At 37.0% G+C, this 19,829-nt stretch overlaps 1 protein-coding gene across 3 annotated transcripts in view; it reads left to right on the top strand.

Annotated features, from left to right (window-relative positions):
* EMCN (endomucin) overlaps positions 1 to 19,829 on the top strand; it is a 107,972-nt gene that overhangs the window by 71,017 nt on the left and 17,126 nt on the right. For all 3 annotated transcript variants that reach the window (XM_059376501.1, XM_059376518.1, XM_059376509.1), the window contains 6 exons: positions 6,864 to 6,959; positions 7,412 to 7,465; positions 9,176 to 9,271; positions 12,389 to 12,413; positions 13,809 to 13,870; positions 19,097 to 19,170. In XM_059376501.1, the coding sequence (XP_059232484.1) occupies positions 6,864 to 6,959; positions 7,412 to 7,465; positions 9,176 to 9,271; positions 12,389 to 12,413; positions 13,809 to 13,870; positions 19,097 to 19,131 (368 nt within the window). In that variant the 3' untranslated portion in view covers positions 19,132 to 19,170. The remainder of the gene's footprint in view (positions 1 to 6,863; positions 6,960 to 7,411; positions 7,466 to 9,175; positions 9,272 to 12,388; positions 12,414 to 13,808; positions 13,871 to 19,096; positions 19,171 to 19,829) is intronic.

Genomic DNA, 19,829 nt, shown 5'->3' with positions numbered 1-19,829 from the left:
CTTTTGGAAAGGAGAATGCTCCAGCCGGGCATCTTCATTGTGCTCAACACCCTGTGAAATGCTTGAGAATTAGTTGCTGACCTCTAGGAATTCATATAACGTGAAGCATCGATCCTTCTATGCTGAAGGTTACTTACCTGAGTATTCTAACTTTGAATAACAGAATCTTGACACAATTATTTAAGTAGAATCCACTCAAGCTAAAAATATACCTATAGTAAAGCAGTATCCAGAGGTTTATTGTGTTTTGTTTTTTTAACTTAGAAATTTTATAAATGTTTTAAAGACTAGTTGAGAATAAAAGGACTTCCTAATGGAACATGTCAATATGGAGGTGATAGGGTCTGCCATAAACTTTCACTTAGGAAACTGTATAAATTTGGATATAGCTGAATGGTTTCTCTTCTGGTTCAGAAATCTGTGGAGTCTCTGAGAAGTGCTTGTGCCTCTCTAGTCTACACGGAAAGCCATAAGAACTCACAGTCTCAACTGATTAGCTACCCAGCATTCACTTTAAGAGCGAGTACATTTCAATGTTATTACTAATGGTGTGTGCTTTATAAACTCTACAATGTGCTTTATCTAATATATTAGGAATAATTCTCTCTGTCTTCTTGTATGTATCTGCATGGTCTGGTTTGTCCTGTTGAAGGAAGGAGGTATTTAGTTTGCCTTGATGGAAACAAGTTTGTCTTGATTGGGGTCTCAATTGAAATAGACTATATTTAATGTAACAAAAATAAGAGGCATAAACTTGTAACTCATTCCTGCTGAAATGCAACAGCAAGCAGCATGGATTGATATTTGACAGCACAGACTCGAGAGCCTACATTCAAATCCTGACTGACACCTGCTTGCTGTGTAACATTGGGCAAATCACTTAATCTCCCTGGGCTTCAGTTTCCACTTTGTAAAATGCAAATATTTATAACGTGATAGTTGAATGAGTTAATATTTGAAAACACTTAGAACAGTGCCTGACACATAGAACCCTGAAAGGGTTTGAAAATAAAAATCCTATTTAATATTTTCATGTCCATATTTTGAAATGCTTACTTTCTTATTCTCAGAAAATATAACATTGGCACAGTTATATATTATAATGCTTTTCAATATTTTGAGGTCATGTTATTCAAATTGTGAATTTAAGGTAAAATGATGTTTCTATGTTAGGGGAAGGGTAAGAACACTCTAAAACTTTAGAATGTTGAGAAAAAAATTTCATTGATTTCACTGATAATGATGCTATTAACAAATAAGTTGAAGTTAACTCACTTAAAATCTGTTGGCTACCTGGTATAATGAAAAGGGAAAAGAAAGACTTTTAAGTCCTACTTGGTTTATGTCTTAGTTCCAAGCCACAGTATCTCTCATATTCAAAGCACAAGATTAAAAATATTACAGAATGAGATGATTAACACAGTGCCTCATTCATTCTTTGTATACTGTATACAGCTTTCTGGAAATTAATGACTATTCACATTCAAATAACAAAAAAAAAATACATGTTTCTTCAACATACAATTCTACAAAGTTATATAAAGTAAATAAATCTCCATTCACAGTTATCACTGGGTTAGAAGATTCTGTTAACCAAGGTTAGTCACATTGATAACCCAAAGCAAAGTGAAAGAAATTTGAGGTAATTTTTTTTTTTTTTTTGCATTGTTTTAAGAGTACACCAAGTTTGGGGCACCTGTGTAACTTAGTCCATTAAACATCTGCCTTTGGCTCAGGTCATGATCTACTAGAATATAAGCTCCTTAAATGCAATAACTACCTCTTGAATTCCACTCTATTTCTTTAAATATTTCCTGTTGAACTGGAGTAGGTGTCTATTTTTTCTTACTATAGAATGAATGAAAATATTAATGATACAATTATCTTAAACATGCATCTGTCCAAATATGAAGACACAAATGGTATGCCCATTAATTCATTTAATCTTTAGCAGTAGTCACTTCTGCCAAAAAATTTGTTTACCCATAAAGCAAGGACTTAGAGACCCTACATCCAGACACTGTTCTAACATTTGGAAAACATGAGTGACCAAAATATTATCCTGGTCCTCAATTTAGAAGGTGGTCAACATGATGAGAAAGAGAGAATTCACAGCAGTGTAGGAAGGAGAGCTCACTAGGTGAAGAAAGGTGGGGACCAGTTTGCAGGACCGAAAAAAGCGATCAAGGTAAGCTTACCTAAAAGATTTGAGTAAATGCGAGGAAGTAAGTAAACCAGTCTGTGAGAGAAGAGCACCCAGGCAGAGCTAGAACTTGAGGAGAGAACCCATGTGTTTCAGCGCCTGTACTGAGTAAATGGGGTAGGAGATTTGCCAGGCAGATTGCCTAGGCTTTGGGGGGGCTATCGCAAAGACTTTGGCTTTTTCCATAAGTGGAATGGGGAAACATTGAGTGTCTGGAGCAAAGTAGTGACATGATCTGACTCATATCTTATAAATGTAAATCTGAGAACTAAGGAGAGCCTGTTAGATGAAGCAAAAATATTTTGGAAATTTTCCAGGCGAGGAATGCTGTTAGCTTGGACCAGGGTAGTCACAGGGTAGGTTGCGTGAAGTCTCCAACTCTGTATATATTTCGGAGGTGAAACCAATAGAGATTCCTGCTGATCCTGCATGTGGGCTAGGATGCAAAAGATGAGACAAAAATAGCTGTGAGATCTTTGGCCTGAAAGATTGGAAGGAATGATTGCCAGATGGGAAGGCTGCAGATGAAGTAGAAGTTCAAGTTTGGATGTGTTGAATTTAAGATGTTTGTTATTTGCTGAATAAGCATGTAGCTTTATGAGTCTGGAGTTTAAGAATGAAATCTGGGCTGGGAATATAAATTCAGGGATCAGTGGGATTGATGTTGTATTTAAGCCTTGAAATTGAATGAGATCGTCAAGGAAATTATTGTAGTTAGAGATGAGGACAAGTACTAAGCTCCAGGACCCTCAAAGATTGTGAGTCAGACCAAGAAAGGGGAAGCAGCTGGAGACCAAGAAGAATAAGCCATAAGATGTGTTCCTGCTGCAAGCCACATAAAATTGGAGGGTTAAGGAAGAGTGAATGATTTATTGTGTTAAATACTGAAAAGTTATTTTTTTAAAATGAGACATAAATCCATCAAATTGCAATTAAACACTAGTACCGATTATTTATAAGTAATGGGAAAAAATCATTGAATTTAATTGAGTTTAACCTCTCAGATACTTAACTTTAAGTGTCCACATTTTAGAAAGAAGTGTAGGCAACATACAAGAAATAAAAATAGAATATATAATTTTCCTTTCTTTTTTATGTAGAATGTCTTCTCCTCTACAGCCAATCACACTTTTCTCCCATTAATATCTATGTATCTTATATACCCCCTCTTAAAAGGCAACAGGGACTTCTCCAGTCTGAGTCTCTCCTCAGAGGAGTTTCTGACTCCCAGGAACAAGCCTGCTTCCTTATCTTTGCTAGGTTCAGTCACGGACTAGGAGCAGCCTGGGGGACGCATGGCATCAGCAAGAACACAACAGTGAATTTCAGAAAGCAGGTGGGGAAGCTTGGTCAATTACACGGCCTGTAGTTGATTTTTCTGGCTTGCAAACTAGGTTTAAATTGTGACCCAACAGGGGCTCCTGGGTTGCTTAGTAGGGTTAGCATCTGCCTTCAGCTCAGGTCTTGATCCCAGGGTCCTGGAATCAAGCGCCACGTTGGGCTCCGTGCTCAGCAGGGGAGCCTGCTTCTTCCACTCCCTCTGCTGCTCTCCCTGCTTGTACTCTCTCTGTCAAACAAATAAACAAAGTTTTAAAAAAATTATGACACAACATATTTGCAATTAAATAATCATTATAATCACCAAAAGTCAGGGTCCCACAGTAAATCTATGTCGTCTAAGAGTGCTATATACTCGTCATTCCAGTTCCTGGTTAGAGAAAAGAGGTATCCAAAAACATGGAGGTGTCTGAATAGTCTATTGCATATATTTTTACATCAAGAATTTTTGAAAAAATGGGACAAGTTGACTGTGGTTGAAAAGTACAACTCTTTAGAGGCCTAATCACAATATAATAAAAATATTATAAAATAATATAATAATAAAATATTATCATAAAATAACATAAATATCTTAGTATCAAGTACTTTTCTAAGCCATTTAAATTTAATTTTACCCATTTAACTTTACAACACTATGATATAGAACTATTAAAATTACCACTTGTACATGTGGAAACTCAAGCACAAAGAGGTTAAGTGACTTGCCCAGCATTCTACGGAATGATTTGACCTACCTACTCTGACTTCAGAATCACGCCTGTAACTACTCCACTATACTCCTGTATCTCCTCTGTCAATCCTGTTTTAGTAGTAATGTAGCATAACCGAGTCTCAACAAAATCCACAAACATCATCAGCTCTGAACACATCATAAATCCCTCTATCTTAGTCACAGAAAGAATTTCATTAGGGCCACAATTTATGAATTAAGCCAAGAATAATAATTTCATTGATATGAGCATGCTAATAGACAAGTTTCCTCAAATGGTGAGTTAGTTTTCAACAAGTGGGTTATGGCCAGTTTTGGAAAAAAATAAATAAAAGACAATAGAAAACAAAATACCAGAGGCATTACACATAACCAAGGCAAAGTAAGTGTGTGTGTAGGTGTACCAGATTCAGAATTTTTTTTTTTAGTATTTATTTATTTATTTTTTTGAGAAAGAGAGAGAGAGAATAAGAGCATGAGTTGGGGGAAGGGCAGAGAGATAGGGAGAGAGAATCTAAATCAAACTTACTACTGAGAGCTTAGCCCAACTCAGGGCTTGATCCAACGACCCATGAGATCACAACCTGAGCCAGAATCAGAGACATTCAACCAACTGAGCCAGCAGATGCCCCAAGAAATGATTTATCAATTGAAGGTTGAGGTTAAAAGAAAAACAAAAATTTTAAAGTCTTTGTCCAAGGAGCCAATAAATTCTTCTTTTGAGAAGGTTAACTCTATTGCCAAGCCTATGGATCGTAAGTAATAACAGATGGCACTGGACAATCAATGTGTTAAGTAGGGGCAGTTTGGAGTTTTATCTAAACCACAGAGGTAATAATCAGAATTGTAACCACTTGGATTGTCTATGAGAAGATAGTAAGATAGGGTATGGAATCTTGAAAATTAACCACTGGGAAAGCCCAGGGAGCTTAATACTGTTGGTAATTTAATCAGCCATCTTGTTCTCTACCAACACAATCAAAAGGGCAACATTCTCACTAAAACACTTGACGCAGGAGAAAGGAAAAAGCAGCTAAAAGTACCACGGTTTCAGCTAGTTCCCACTCTTTCATTTAATATTTCTTTTTCTGCCTGTGTAGTGCACTAGCCTGACATTTTTCTTTGTTCTTATGGGCATATATCTAGCTTCCTCCCACACATCTCTTGCATGGCAAGAACGGTACAGACTCTAAACATTATTCTTCCCCCACAGATGTCAAAAATGCATGAGCATGCAGGGCGTGCTGGGCTGTGGGTGGCAAAAAGGGAAAGATCCAAGGCAGTCATAGGCAATATCAATTTCTCTGATGCAATTATACACGTCCTCAGTACTCCTAAGGGGGCCGTAATTATAAGAAATGCCTCTTGCTTCAGCCAAGCAGCCAGCTCCATTTCAGTGCATACCCACCGCCGTTAGAGCCCCATGTGGAGTATGGTGGCAGTTATGGCCTTCACACCGCAGGAACTTAAACTTCAGTGGTGAAAAAAGGCAAACAGGTGTGATCAAAGGAAATTACTTGAAACTACATTCTTTGAAAAATAATTCTTTTTCAAAACCATCCTAAATACAAACAGTGCTTCATCGTAAATTCACAAGAACAGATACTACAAACTTATAAAGCATTTACACATTGGTATTTCTGTGCAACTTGTTGAGATTAGTAGATGTTGAATCATGCACTTTTTTTTTTTAAAGAGTTTATTTATTTATTTGACAGAGAGAGATCACAAGAAGACGGAGAGGCAGGCAGAGAGAGAGAAAGGGAAGCAGGCTCCGTGCTGAGCAGAGAGCCCGATACGGGACTCGATCCCAGGACCCTGAGATCATGACCTGAGCCGAAAGCAGCGGCTTAACCCACTGAGCCACCCAGGTGCCCCAAATAATGCACTTTTATTTAGAACTTTTGTTTCAGCCCTTCTAAAGAAAGGTGGCAGATGTTTAATTAAACAAATTAATAATAATAATAATGATGATGAACTTCAAATTAACAATTTATTTGGAAGAAAAGAGCGTGAAACAGTGGTGAAAATGCAAGCAAGCAGCAGTTATTCTAGAAAAGGCACATACGTGTAAAGAACCACTGAATTTTAAAGGTGAAAATGAAGCAATCTACCATGCTATCTTCCTCAATCCTTTTAACCAAAGCTTCAGTGGCAATCTTTTATTCGATCACTAAGAAACAGGATAAAATCTGAAGTCTTGTGCATTTATGTCTATTTGAAGTACATGTGTTGGGAAAAAAAAATATCTCTATCCCCCAAAGTTGCAATATCTGAAATGTGACTGCTGCTTCCGAATAGATCTGCATCCCACAAAACTTTCATGCAGCGGGTGACATAGACTGCAGCCTAGGAAAGAGACTTACTCCAGCTTTCTCAGCCAATCCTTCAAGATGTGATACTGATACCCAGCTTTTGTGATCCCAACTTTAATCATCTTTACAGGAGGAATAGAGGAACTTATGATTTAATGTATGATTGTGTGTATCCTATGATTCCACAAGAAACAGTTTTCACAGGTCCTCAGAAATGCAAACTGTAAAATCAGCAAAGAAATTCAGTAAGAAGAATTAATACCCTCATCTGACTGGATTTGTGATTTCCCTACAGGGGAAAGCTCTCTACCTCCGGAGGGGTCAACTTCTCATACCAGTACATCACCCTCAGTCTCAGTAACAATGCCAGGAAACAACTCCCAATTTCAAGGTATGACTTCTGTGTGCGTGAGTGGACATGTGCTTTCCTTGATCCCTTCTCACCAAGAAAACCTTATGAATCTTTTTTTAACAATTTTATCAAGGTATAAGTGAAATACAAAACAAAGCTGCATATCCGTGGTAAAGCAAGGACACAAGGAAACTTTGAAAGTGATAGACATGTCTATTACCTTGATTATGGTGATAGTTTCACAGGTATAGGGATTTGTCCAAACTCACTCTCAACTTGTATACATTAACTCCCTACCAATCTTGATTTACAAAACAGAGTCCTTTCAGAAGGAGGGTTTTTGTTTTGTTTTGTTTTGTTTCCACTTGAAACCATCATACCTAGAAATCACAGAGGCTTAGTTAAATGGGGTGGTTGGGGGGGTGTGGATTGTGAGGATTGGCATACATTAACCAAAGGTGACCTATTGTTTTTCTTTTTTAAAATAATAGGTACTGAAGATGCAAAAAACGCAAGCTCTTCTTCAGCCAACCCCTCTTACTCCAGTGAGTAAAAGACGTTTCTTCATTTGTGTATAACAAATATTCAAAATGTTTTAATGTGGCTGAGAACAGAGAGGATTCGATTATAGACAGTCTTTTATCAACTTTGCTGAACCTGGAATTTCATTATAATCCTACCTAATTACTGCCTGTTTTGAGAATTTCCTGCTGTTGGGTCTGGTTTTAATGAGCACACCTTTGGGATTTTTTTTTTTTTTTACCCCAGCATTAAGCGATTACCACCAAGGGTCAAGGTAAATAGATAAGACTAGTCTCAGATAAGCCAAAGTGCATAGGCAGAGAGCTCCATAAAGATAAATTGTTCACCTTCACAGAACTTTACCTTATGTTAAAAATGGCCTTTAAAGAAATGCTCCATTTTAGCCGAAACATAAATATATCATGTAACCTATGTGTGTGTTCTAGAACTAAATAGAAAAAAAAAAAAAATCCACTCATTGCCCTAGAAATTAAGAATGAGATGAATGTATATGAAGCAGATGACAAAAGATGATCTAGATTTAGGTAAAACCATCCCATTCAAAAAGTCACCACTGCATTTATCGACCTGCTAATTCACAGCATCTTCATTTTTGGAGGCACTCATGATCTCACACAAGGTCTAATATGAAGCATATATTTAACTATAAAATTGGAAGTAGAAGCCATCCTACAGAAAACTGGATTAATACGAGGAGGACATATGCAAGCCGATGAGAATACTCAGTAAACTATCACTATCACTATGGCCTCTGCATCTCTGGTTGTATGACTATGACAGCTCTGTCTTTTCATCACTGTTGTTTTCACCTGGGCAATGACTGTCACAAAAGAAGACCAGATGCTAAAAGCCAAACCAAAACAGCAAGACCCTCTTCTGAATAAAAACTCACCTCAATTTACTGTCACAACACCACTCCCCTAAATGTGTGTGCACATACACACGTACATCATTCTTGAACCATGGGCTCATTTTTAGAAATCATATCCATCCTGATATGCACTTATGTCCACTTATGCTATTTTATGCCTTTTCTAGTTCTAAGATATTATTATGGAAAAATAAGCCGTAAGTGCACTGGCAGAGAGCTCCATAAAAATGAACGGTTCACCTTCACAGAACTTTACCTTATGTTAAAAATGGGCTTTAAAGAAATGCTCTGTTTTAGCCAAAACATACATATCATATACCGTGCATGTGTATTCTACGACTGAATAGAAAAAATCCACTCGTTTCCCAAGAAATTAAGAATTTCTGAATTTTTTAGGAAGCCCACATCACAGCTAGAGCAGTTCCAGTACGTGATAGATGATAGGTAGATTGATCGATTGATTGATCTATTGATTCTGGTAACCGTATTATAAAGTAGTAAATAATACAATGTGTGAATGTGGATTTATAGTATAGAGGACATCTTCTGCTCCTCCAGTCTTCCATCTCCTCACTTCTCTAGTCTCTAAGAAGGTGAGGAAACCAGCTCCCGTACGGTCGGAACTTGATTTCAAAAGGCTGCAAGACTGACATCAAGTGGATACATCAGAAATGACAACTAGAGGGAAACCTTTGAATCAGATACATCTTTGCTGAAAATATAGTATGTTTAATAGAGTGATGTTTAAAGAAGGAAAGATGCATGCCTGCTTTTGTTCTGTAAATTCTTTACTGTTAAATTCAATAGCCACTCTAATTGCCAACGTCTTCAATACTTTTAGGTATTATTTTGCCAGTGGTGATTGCTTTGATTGTAGTGACACTTTCTGCATTTGTTCTTGTGGGTTTGTATCGAATGTGCTGGAAGACAGACCCAGGTAGGTAACAGAGTTTTGTTTCATTTTGTTTTTTCAAAGGCGAATGGACGCTCAGTCTAAACTTGAATGTAAACTCTTCCAGGGAGAGAAGGATTACAGAAAGAAATAAAATGCCCTATTGCTTGATCACAGAAATAGAGGGGAAGGGACAGAGAAATCCCCTGAATGCTGATGAATGGATTGATGATGATTACCTGCTGGTGGCAGATATTATCAGATATGGACAAAGTCTTTTTAATGAAAGAACCCTCGTTTTATGAGTGGCCAGGGGATTATAGTAGTTAACGGAGGCATAAAATGACATACCTTATCTGTAGTGAAGAATTTTTCTACTTCCATGTGACAGAGAATAGAGGTAAGCATTGCTAAGAATTTAGGTGAGAGCCCCACACTCTCATGAAGGGCATTCTGTGATGTGGGCTGTCCCGGGGGGGGCAGAGCTTCCTTCCAGGGAAGGTTGTTCCATGACTGTGTGTTTTGTTGATTAATTCAGCTCCTCAGAACTAAACATGATTGCGATTTTTAGTGGGTTTTAAGCTTGACAATTCTTTCTTATCCTCCTTAATCTCTCCCATGGCATTTAAAGTCTTTCCTTGCTTTGTTAAAAGTCTTTCCTTCTCTTCTTTACTGCTGCTCTCAACTATAGAGAACACACAGAGAGATGCTGGAGGGGAGGTGGGTGAAACGCGTGTGGGGATTAAGGAGAGCACGTGTGAGGAACATGGGGTGATGTATGGAAGTGATAAATCTCTAAATTCTCCTGAAACCCAATGTATTTTTTTAATATTTATTTGAGAAAGAGCATGAGTTGAAAGGGCAGAGGGAAAGGGACAGAGAATCTCAAGCAGACTCCGTACTGAGTGAGGAGCCTATCACTGGACTCATTCTCACCACCCTAAGGTCATGACCTGAGCTGAAACCAAGAGTCGGACACTTACCAGATCACGTGCATCACGCCGGCACCCCAAAATTGATTATTTTTATAAGATATAAGATATGCAAGCCATACTATTTTTTACCCAATAAAGAGTGTGCCCCCAGGGCATTAAGGGATGCTGTTCCTGCAGCCAGTCTCCGCCATGCACCACACAGAGAGTTCAGGGCACAAGCGTGACAACACAAGGCAAAGTTAACACAAAAAAACCAGTAGTGTTCATTTTAGCTCTTATTGGAAAATGAGCAGAAAACAAATAAATGCCTTTCCTTTTGAGAGTTCGTGAATAAACTTCTTAATAATGTCTGAAATATGTTTCCTTAGTCTATTTCCAGAGGGGAAATAGCAATTTTATAAATCAGTTCACTTTCTCTAAGTTTCTAAACCACCAGTCCTATCTTTTATGGGACATTGACCATCCAAGTTGAAGCCTGTGGGTGTTGAGTATGTAGGATAGGTAAAAAAAATTAATGTGCTAAATCCACTTGTAAAAATACCCTACACTGAAAGACTGCTTTGCATAAGAATATTAGCAAATAAGTTATTTGAAAAGTTGACATTTTCTAATGAAGAAGATGAATTGGGTGAATTGGATCATTCAGGGAAAATAAGTATAAAATTCCTACAGCTATGGAGAGTTATTGTGGAGGCATATAATACTTTATAACAAAGTTCAGCAATTGTACAATTAGCCAAACCTATTTGGTTATTGTTAACTTTGTTTTCCAAACAGAAGTTTCACAGCATTGTTATTAAATTAGCACCATTAAACACCTACAGTTAATCTCTCTTGAAGTATGTGGGTGAGACTTCATCAAGTTCAGAAAATTTGTAAACCCTCTCTGCTCTGTGGAAGACAACATGAATCAGAGATTTCGGTATGAAATTAAGCTTATCTAGATAATGTTGACAGCAGTCTGAGCTTTAACTCAAGGAAGAACAGCCTATATGCAGAAGGTAATCTTTTGGTGTGCATCTATCTGCTAATGAAACTGAATTACAGTATTCTGAGGAAAAGTATTAAAACAAGCACGCAAAAAAGTATCAACTCATTCTGAAATAGGGTTATGAGCATCACAAGTGATATCATACATAACACTTAAAATAGGAATAAAAAATGCTGTTAAAATCCTACTGATGTTGGGAAGACAAAGTTAGATCAAGTTAAAGAATAGCATATGGTGCCATGAGTTGAATCCTAGGGATTAAGAGTCATGATGGCATATCTTAGCCAAGGTGACAGAAATAGAAGTAGCCAAAATATCAGTGGAAATCAAACTCTTTGTAAAACAATGATGGTCACCACCAAGAGAATTGTATTTAAAGGGCATATCCCAAAGACAAGGACTACATTAGAGGTGAAAGGAAATCCAAGAAGACAAAAGCTGAGTACCTATGAAATAAAACCACAAAAAATTGGAAGCAAAACAGGAGGGACTCTGAGCTATTACATTAGTTTGCTTAAGGCATCACAGATTAATGATGCAGGGTTTGACCACCAACAGAAGCTCCCTAACATTCAAGGCTTTGTGAAGAACGAATCATTCCGAATTCTCACTCTATACCCCAAATGTCTTCTGTCAGACCCTGGTGGAGCAGCCCAGCAAAACAAAAAAAGATTAGTTACAGTTAGTAACCTCAGTGACATTTTGCAGAGCACTTTTGAGAGGCCAAATCAGTGGGCTCCAGATGCAATTAGAAGCAAAGTCTACAATGTTGTTCACCACAAATACAGTGATTTGTGTCTCCAGAAAGAGCAGTGTATGAAGTAGAGCCAAAAATTCAATTCTCTGGTATAAAAAGGTAATGCAATACTTTGAGGAAAATTTTTTTTCAGAGATACTGAAATTAACTGAGACATTTTCTAGCGTCTGTGGGATGTGTGATAATGGATAGTAGTTTCACATAACAATATGAAACTATAAGATTGAAATTAGTCCAGAACTAAATTCAGTGGAGTTGGCCTACTTAGGACTATCCCAAGAATGTATCAGCCGTACCTAAGGAATAATCAGAACCATATCTGAGAAAAAGACTAATGGAGCTGGAGGAAAGACAAAAAAGTTACAAAATGGCATCATAAACATCTCTGCTCAGAAAGTAGCAGAGGACTTGGGGTTGTTTTTGTTTGTTTTTATAGTCAAGCTCCTCACAGCTCTAATAACTGTTCTTTCCTTCCCTAGGCACACCGGAAAATGGAAATGACCAGTAAGTAGCAACATCATTTTTTTTTCCCCAGAAGCTCTGACCCTGCCTTTTATATAAGGGGAAAAAAATTAATCTTCTACTTACACATTTTGGTTTATTTTTTAAATAATCTGTGTAAAAAGCCCAAGAAACAAGGTTTGGCTCTTTGTCAGAATTCCCTGAATCAACAGAGAAATTCCAACAACTAAAGAGACATTGTTCTAAATCTTGGATATGGTAGTAAAATGAGAAATCAAAAGGTAAAATGCAGGGGCGCCTGCCTGGGTGGCTCAATCAGTTAAGCGTCTGACTCTTGATTTCAGCTCAGGTCACGATCTTAATGTTGAGAGATCAAGGCCCATGGGCTCCATGCTCAACAGGGAGTCTGCTTGGGGTTCTCTTTCCCCATCTTTCTCTGCCCCTCCCCCCACCTGTGCTCCCTTTCATTCTTTTTCTCTAAAATAAATAAATAAAAACAAAAATAAAGATGAAATGCAAAGATAGAAGAATGAATATAAGTAACTATAAGGAAAAATCTCAAAGAAAACATACTTAGAGTTTAAGAAGAGCTTTTCCAGTGAAAATTTCAGTATATTTATCACAAGGGATAACCATGACTGCACCATGAGACAGCTCCAAGTGGCTTTATCTTAGCAGTAGATGGTTATTCTATTTTGAGTTTATCAAAACAAAACAAAACAAAACAAAAAAGCAGTTGTCACCAATCCGGCCAGCTGTTACAGTCAAGGTTCTATAAAGAAATAAATTGTTTTAATGTCAAAAACAAGTTTTGTAGTTAAGACTTCTTTGTTGACCCAAATTTGCAGCCTGCCTTCACGTAGTCGTTTTTGTATGTTCATCGAATAGTGGACTTTAAAAATAATATCCTTAGGTCATCTATCCTTATGTATTCAAACTGGTGTCTCTTGAGATGTCCAAGAAACTAATCTGGGTTTGAAACTGTTTCGAATGTGGGAAAGGATAGGTGGGAACTCTTGGTCAGAACAGACACTTCACTGCAGTAGCCACAGCTTCATGAAAAGAGTTCCCCAGACCTCGGCATGGGTCCAAAAGGCTGGGAAACACCCCTATGTCTTCCCTTTCATAATGCAGGACTGGAGACCTGTGCAATATGGACCTTGTGAGCAATGTTTCACATGACCCCGTTTTGTGTTTGATTTACCTATCATTGCTTAACTGTATGACAGAGATTTATTGGCTTGATTCTAGAAGTAGAAAGTGCTATAAAGGTATATTATGTCTGTATGTAAAAAGACACAGGTTTGTCATAGAAACACATAAAAAATACATGTGCTTGCATATCTTCTTCATTCTGTTTATATCATGTATATTTTCTTTCACAGACATGCAATGTTAATTACTGTGGTGCTGACTTATATTTTCTGTTCCAAATAGATCTCAGTCCGATAAAGAGAGTGTGAAGCTTCTCACTGTTAAGACGATTTCTCATGAGTCTGGTAAGCTCCCAGATTGCTGATTAGCTGCAAATGGTTATTTCAAAATCTATCTCGGATTTTGTTCAGGTGAAACATGACCAAAAAGCATAATTTCTTAAGAAATAGACAATAGGTAACTCCCCACAAAGCAAAATTCTCCCCTACGGAAATTATGAGTGCTAGAAATATCATTTTTAGTAAGATCATTGGACTATTGTACTTTAAGAGGTTGCTTTTTATAATATATATGAATATGTTCCAAAGAAGGGGTGATGACTCGAAAGATTTTCTACTCTGTGGTAGTAGCACAAAGGACTTTAATGGTTTTTATTATTGCTGTTGCTTTGTTTCATTTTTGGTAATTACTACGTATAGTCAACTGAAACCCGGATTCATCATGTAAAATAAAATCCTACTTTGTATTATATAAAATTATATTATATATAATTGTATTATGTATAAAATTTTATATAATTTTAATTGAGCTTCCCAATGAAGAGGAAATACAATCTCCTGTTGAAAAAATTTATGTTTATTTTTCCCAATTTCCTACATTTTTAAATTGGATGTGAAATGTATAAATTTTCAAAATATAGGTATGATTTGTATTAATTATATTTGCATCAAGAATAATGAAAAATGAGGTGCTAAGTAAACATGAAAACGTATTTAAACATGAAAAAGCATAGTTTTTTTTCTTGTTTTGAGTAAACCATAGATTTAAGACCTCAATATTATAAAACAGATATATAAAAAACAATTATTCTCTCTACAAAACAATCCATGTGGATCTAATTTAAATAGCAAGTTACATGAATACATTCACAATATTCCACTCCCCATTTTACCCATACAAAATAGTGAAAAAATACAGATACCTGGTCAGGTGAAAGCTATGGAAAAATAAACTCCATTGTATATATGTAGCAAAAAAAGCAATTTTGTCAAACAAAAAGCAATCAATATTGTCCCAATTCAAGAGCAAGATACCAACAGTTGAATGTGGTCCCAACTTTAGGTGGAAAATTCTAATGAGAATAAACTACAACATGCAGACAGAGAAGCCTTAAAATTTGAGGGTGCCCGGAATCTGCAGACATGCTCAGACTCCCCTCATGGGAGTCAATTTCTTATGAGAAACATTCTTCATTCTTATGTCTCCTCTACGCTTTCTATGCACACATTTCTTTTAGTCCCACACAGTTCTCTTAGAGGTAACAATCTGAATGGGCAAAGGAGTAAAATTCATTCATAAGATAATTGGAAATCACTTACAGGTTTCTCCTGATTATTCACCAGTCTTGACTAAGTTGCCAAGCCTATTTTACCAGGTCAGGAAAGAGCAGCCTACATGTGAACTAATCCTAAGTAAGGATCCTGAATGTGACCACCCCATTTCCCAAGAAAAGCTTTCAGAATCTGCCTATAGCTTGCAAGAAAGCATAACAATAATTTTGCATGCTGTCCTTATTTCCATGGGGATTTAGCAAAACACATTGCAACCTCAGGGCTCTCCAAGCTATGGGAGACCCCGGCTCCATCTAAGAGGCCCTGGCTATCCTTGTCAGGAGAGGCCTGTGAGTAGGGCCACCTGTCCTACCTCCCATTTCTACCAGGGAAATGACAACTGATACCAAATTGGGGATTGTGGGTGGGAAATTCCAGAGAGCCTTGTTTTTCGGTTGCAAATTTAATATCTGAGTCTTCTTTAAGGTCCAGGGAAAATTCGACATAATCTGGGTTTTCCCACTCCCATAATCATTGCAGTAACAAGTGAATACTCCATGGAGGGATAGTTAAGAGGACCCTTAGTTCTCCAAGATTCCTTTCCCTCATAAGTAAATTTTCAGGTCACAGGTCTAAGGAGGAAATATCATCACAGGAATAATAAAATCTACTCTCTGGTCTTTTTGTTTCTGCCAGTCTTAACTTAGGAATCATACCTCTTTTAATGAAATAACCTCTCAATGGTCAACCTACCTGATTAACATGGAAGATATTTGGTGGTAGGGCAAAACTGAAATTGCTCATTCAGAGTCAGTTCCAATCGCCTAGAATTAATAATCTAAAACATAACTATCTCCAAATCCTGTTTATACTACAATTTTTACTAAAGTCTGCTTCCTGAAACACTCATCAACAAATCTCTGTTCACTTCCTTTTAAATGTATTCAAATATGCTTTTTTAATAAAACTGTGCTCACTACACTCAATAGAAGTTACATTGTTATAATTATTTTACCTAAACATCTTTTGCCTGACCATCACATTTTTCCCCAAAATATAACTAGAATAAAATCTGAAATGAGAAGTTTGATATAAATTCAGGCTTAGCTCAATTTTCCACTATCTCCTATATAAAAATTTTTTAAAATGTAGAAAAGAGTTTGATAGAATAAATACCTGTCTACCCAGGACTCTGAATTGATGATTATTACATTTTATGTTATTTGTTTGTGGCCTAAGAAATGAAATGTTAATATGCCTCAGTGGTAACAAAATGAAATTTGAGCTTCAGTGGCCAAAAGAACTCATTGGATTGGTCAGTACTTTAATTTATAAGCTCTGGTTTTCTATCTCAAAATAAATTATGCCATTTTGGAGGTCAGTAAATCATGTTTCTAAGGAAACAATGCTCTGCAGCAACCCACCTACAGTGGAAATGCCAGTGGGTGCTAAAGTATCTGGATTTCCAGAAGTCTCCAAGAAGCATGATTGTTGTTCAGGTCATTTTTTCCTAGGAAGACAGTTGCTTCCTCCAAAGCCTCCTCTAAAAAGGCCATGGTATTTATCCATCAACATTTCTTGCTTTCTTCTACAATGTTCTTTCTTAAACGGGTTCTTCTGCTAAAAATGTAACCCATAAATGTTTAAAATTTGATTATTTGTTTTCTTTAATATGAAAGAAAACATTTGCTAGAGTATAATAGGAATCTGCTTTCAGAAACAAATGAGCACCAAACATGGCAGATCAAGGAGTACTTTATGAGAACATACAAGATCCCACTCAACTGTAGTAAGAAATCTTGCTCAGTTAAACATCATCATGCCTAAAAAAAAAAAAAAAAAACCATCATTATGCCCGATGCCAAAATGTACATGTGACAAGGATGCATTTTAAACATGACCCCCACTTGCGCATATCTCAGAAAGTGAATATACATGGTCTTATTTTTAATATCAAAAACTTTAAGAATTACAAAGAAAAACTGCTCAAATTAATGAAAGAATAGCTGACTTCACAGAAGAAACAAAGCATAATATCTTTGAATTTAGTTTTAAAGCACTACTTGATTTTGAACAATTTGGAAGAAGAAAAAGCAGATCTGAATCATTATAATATTCCTCTGCTTAGAAAACTGGTAAGTTTGTATTATCTAAGATGAAGTTCAAACACTTTAGTATGTCTACAAAGGCCTTTTGTGACGCACCAAGACTTCTCTTGCTCAGTCTGTGAACCACTTACTAACTCATATTCTCCAGACATCATGCATCTCCTGCCCCCGTCTTTCTTGCTGAATTCAAGCTCTTTTGAAGGAGAAGATGGTCCCTTGGTCCCTTTTGTCACCCTTTCCCTTCTACTACTTCACCATTATGGTAATGACACATTATTAGCATATTACTAGAATGCCAATACTAATTAGTATGTTATGGTAATTATTAAATGTACAGTCACTGTTTTGCTTATTTATTTTTACAAACAAAAAAGAAATGTGAAGTGTGAAGATGAGCAAGAAGATCAAAAGATTCAGAAAGTCATTCACAGATTCAGCGTCTGCCTTCTCAGCTCTTCAATGTTTGGCCATTCCCTTCATTTCCACCAAAGCTTCCTTGACTGTCCTTGGTGTACGTAGTCTCTCCCACTTCTGAACTTATTTTTTTCATTTGGCAAATCAACATGTATCATTGCCTTGTGATATCTCTTCATGGCTTACACTGCCATTTTAATATTAGACCAATTATGCATAATAGAGAATAGGGAGAACTAGAGAATAGAAAAGACTTAAAAATTATTCATGAAATCCAATGCAATGCAATCACTGTTGGCATTGGTGTATTTCCTTCTAGTTGGGTTTTTTTTTTCCCTAGGTAGGTGTTTCACTCACTTTTATCATACACATCATTATTATAACTTACTGGATTCATACTGTGATTGAATCTTTATCATATTTCTATTACCAATTAGACAGCACTTAGAAGGAGATATTAAGAACTGGATTGATTTTCATATGATTGCTTTAGATGACCCTGACAAACAGTAGGGGTTCAATAAGTGTTTATTTTTTTCACTTCTCATTCCTGTCCTTCATAGCCATGGATTACAGGAAGTGCTGTACTTTCTGCAAAATAATGATATGAGCAAAGAGTTGTTCTGGAAGGTGTCTGGGAGGGCTGTCACTCTGAAAGTGGCATCTCTCAGAACACAGCACCTAAGAGGTTCTTAAGGGCGTCTCAAGTTTGTTCTCCTCATCGGTCTCTGGCACTATTATCACCGCGATAGTGCTGGTGACAGGTAACATCATCAGAGTTCCCAGAAACAGGTTTCTAAGTGACATATAAAAGCTGGAGCAAAACAACAACGTTTATTCTCAAAGCCAGAAACTTTGACCCATACTGCTTTTGTATAGTATGACTGATGTTGATAGTTGAACTTACCTGAAAGACCCAGGTAGTGTGAACATGTTGATCATGGAGTCAGGGGCATATAAAAACACTTGGAATCGTCAGCTTCCCATCAGCCTAGGTCAATATTTATATTGGCTGATGGAATAACATGATATTTTGAGTAATATGCCCTGTGCTGCTCTGTATATCACCAAAGGGTTTATGTTGGCCTCTAAATTCATTTTTACAAAAGTCTCTCAATTATTTAAACAGAGGAACCATTCTAATGGCTTCTTGATAAAATGACACTTTAAACATATAACATAGTTTTGCTTAGGCTCAGGGAAGAAACAAAAATCTATACCTCATTCCCTAGGGTGCCTCTCTTGTTAACTCACACACACCCCCAATTCCCAGGGAGTTAGTTAGCATTGCTCCTTTAAGGATGATGTTGATGGCGGAAAAAAGCTCATAAATCTTGCTGAACAGTTTCCAAGCAATACCAAGAGAAAAGTTGTGACTCTAATGACATTCTTGAAGGAAAATTGGACTTTCCTGGGGAAAAAAAAAAAAAGCCAAGAAACTTTATTTTCATCTTTCACTCTCTGAGCTCATAGATCAAAACACATCTTCTGTTTGTAGGTGAGCACTCTGCACAAGGAAAATCCAAGAACTGACAGCTTGATGAATCCTCCCCACACCTGGGCAATAAATATGTAAGTTTTTTTTAAATTTTATTCACTGAGATGCTCATTAGTATCTGCTTTGTTAGAGTGCTGCGACTTAGATTATTTCAAAAGACTTTTACAAGCTGAAAAGTTAATGGTTTGTGTCAATGAAACCATCCTTGTCTATTTGTCTAAAAACAAACTCTAAGAAGCCTTGCCAGAGGAGTGCATATGTTGGGGGCTGTAGAAGATTCTTCCAGTTGCCTTGCCCACCTCAGAAATGACACAGTTCACTCGGCCTGTTGGTAATGTTTTCATATAAAAGCAATTTGCCTTTACTTCAGTCGGTATATGCATGCTAACAGTGGTGGTTAGACAGGGATCTATAGCTAACAGAGGATCCAGAATGAGAATGCTTACAAATTTTCAGTTCATTGCAGGAAAAAGATATGACACAGCAGCTGCACAAGTAAAGATATGCATCACGGCCAAAGGCTGGTCAGGGCAAGGGTTTCTGAAAAGGCAGGTGGGAGGCTCATCCGTCCTCACACGGTAAAGACTATACCAGGATATACTTTCTCTGTGGATGCAGGAACCGTGGATGTGTACACAAGACACGTCAAACAAGGTGATCCAAAAAGGTAGTCTCAGCTGGGATTTCTTATACCCAGCTGGTCACAAGGGCATATTGTTGCTGTATAACTAGC

The sequence above is a fragment of the Mustela nigripes genome, chromosome 1 (assembly GCF_022355385.1).
Source record: "Mustela nigripes isolate SB6536 chromosome 1, MUSNIG.SB6536, whole genome shotgun sequence".
NCBI classification, from domain to species: domain Eukaryota; kingdom Metazoa; phylum Chordata; class Mammalia; order Carnivora; family Mustelidae; genus Mustela; species Mustela nigripes.
The sequence above is the reverse complement of the archived record's forward strand: the minus strand, read 5'-3'. Positions and strand labels throughout refer to the sequence as shown.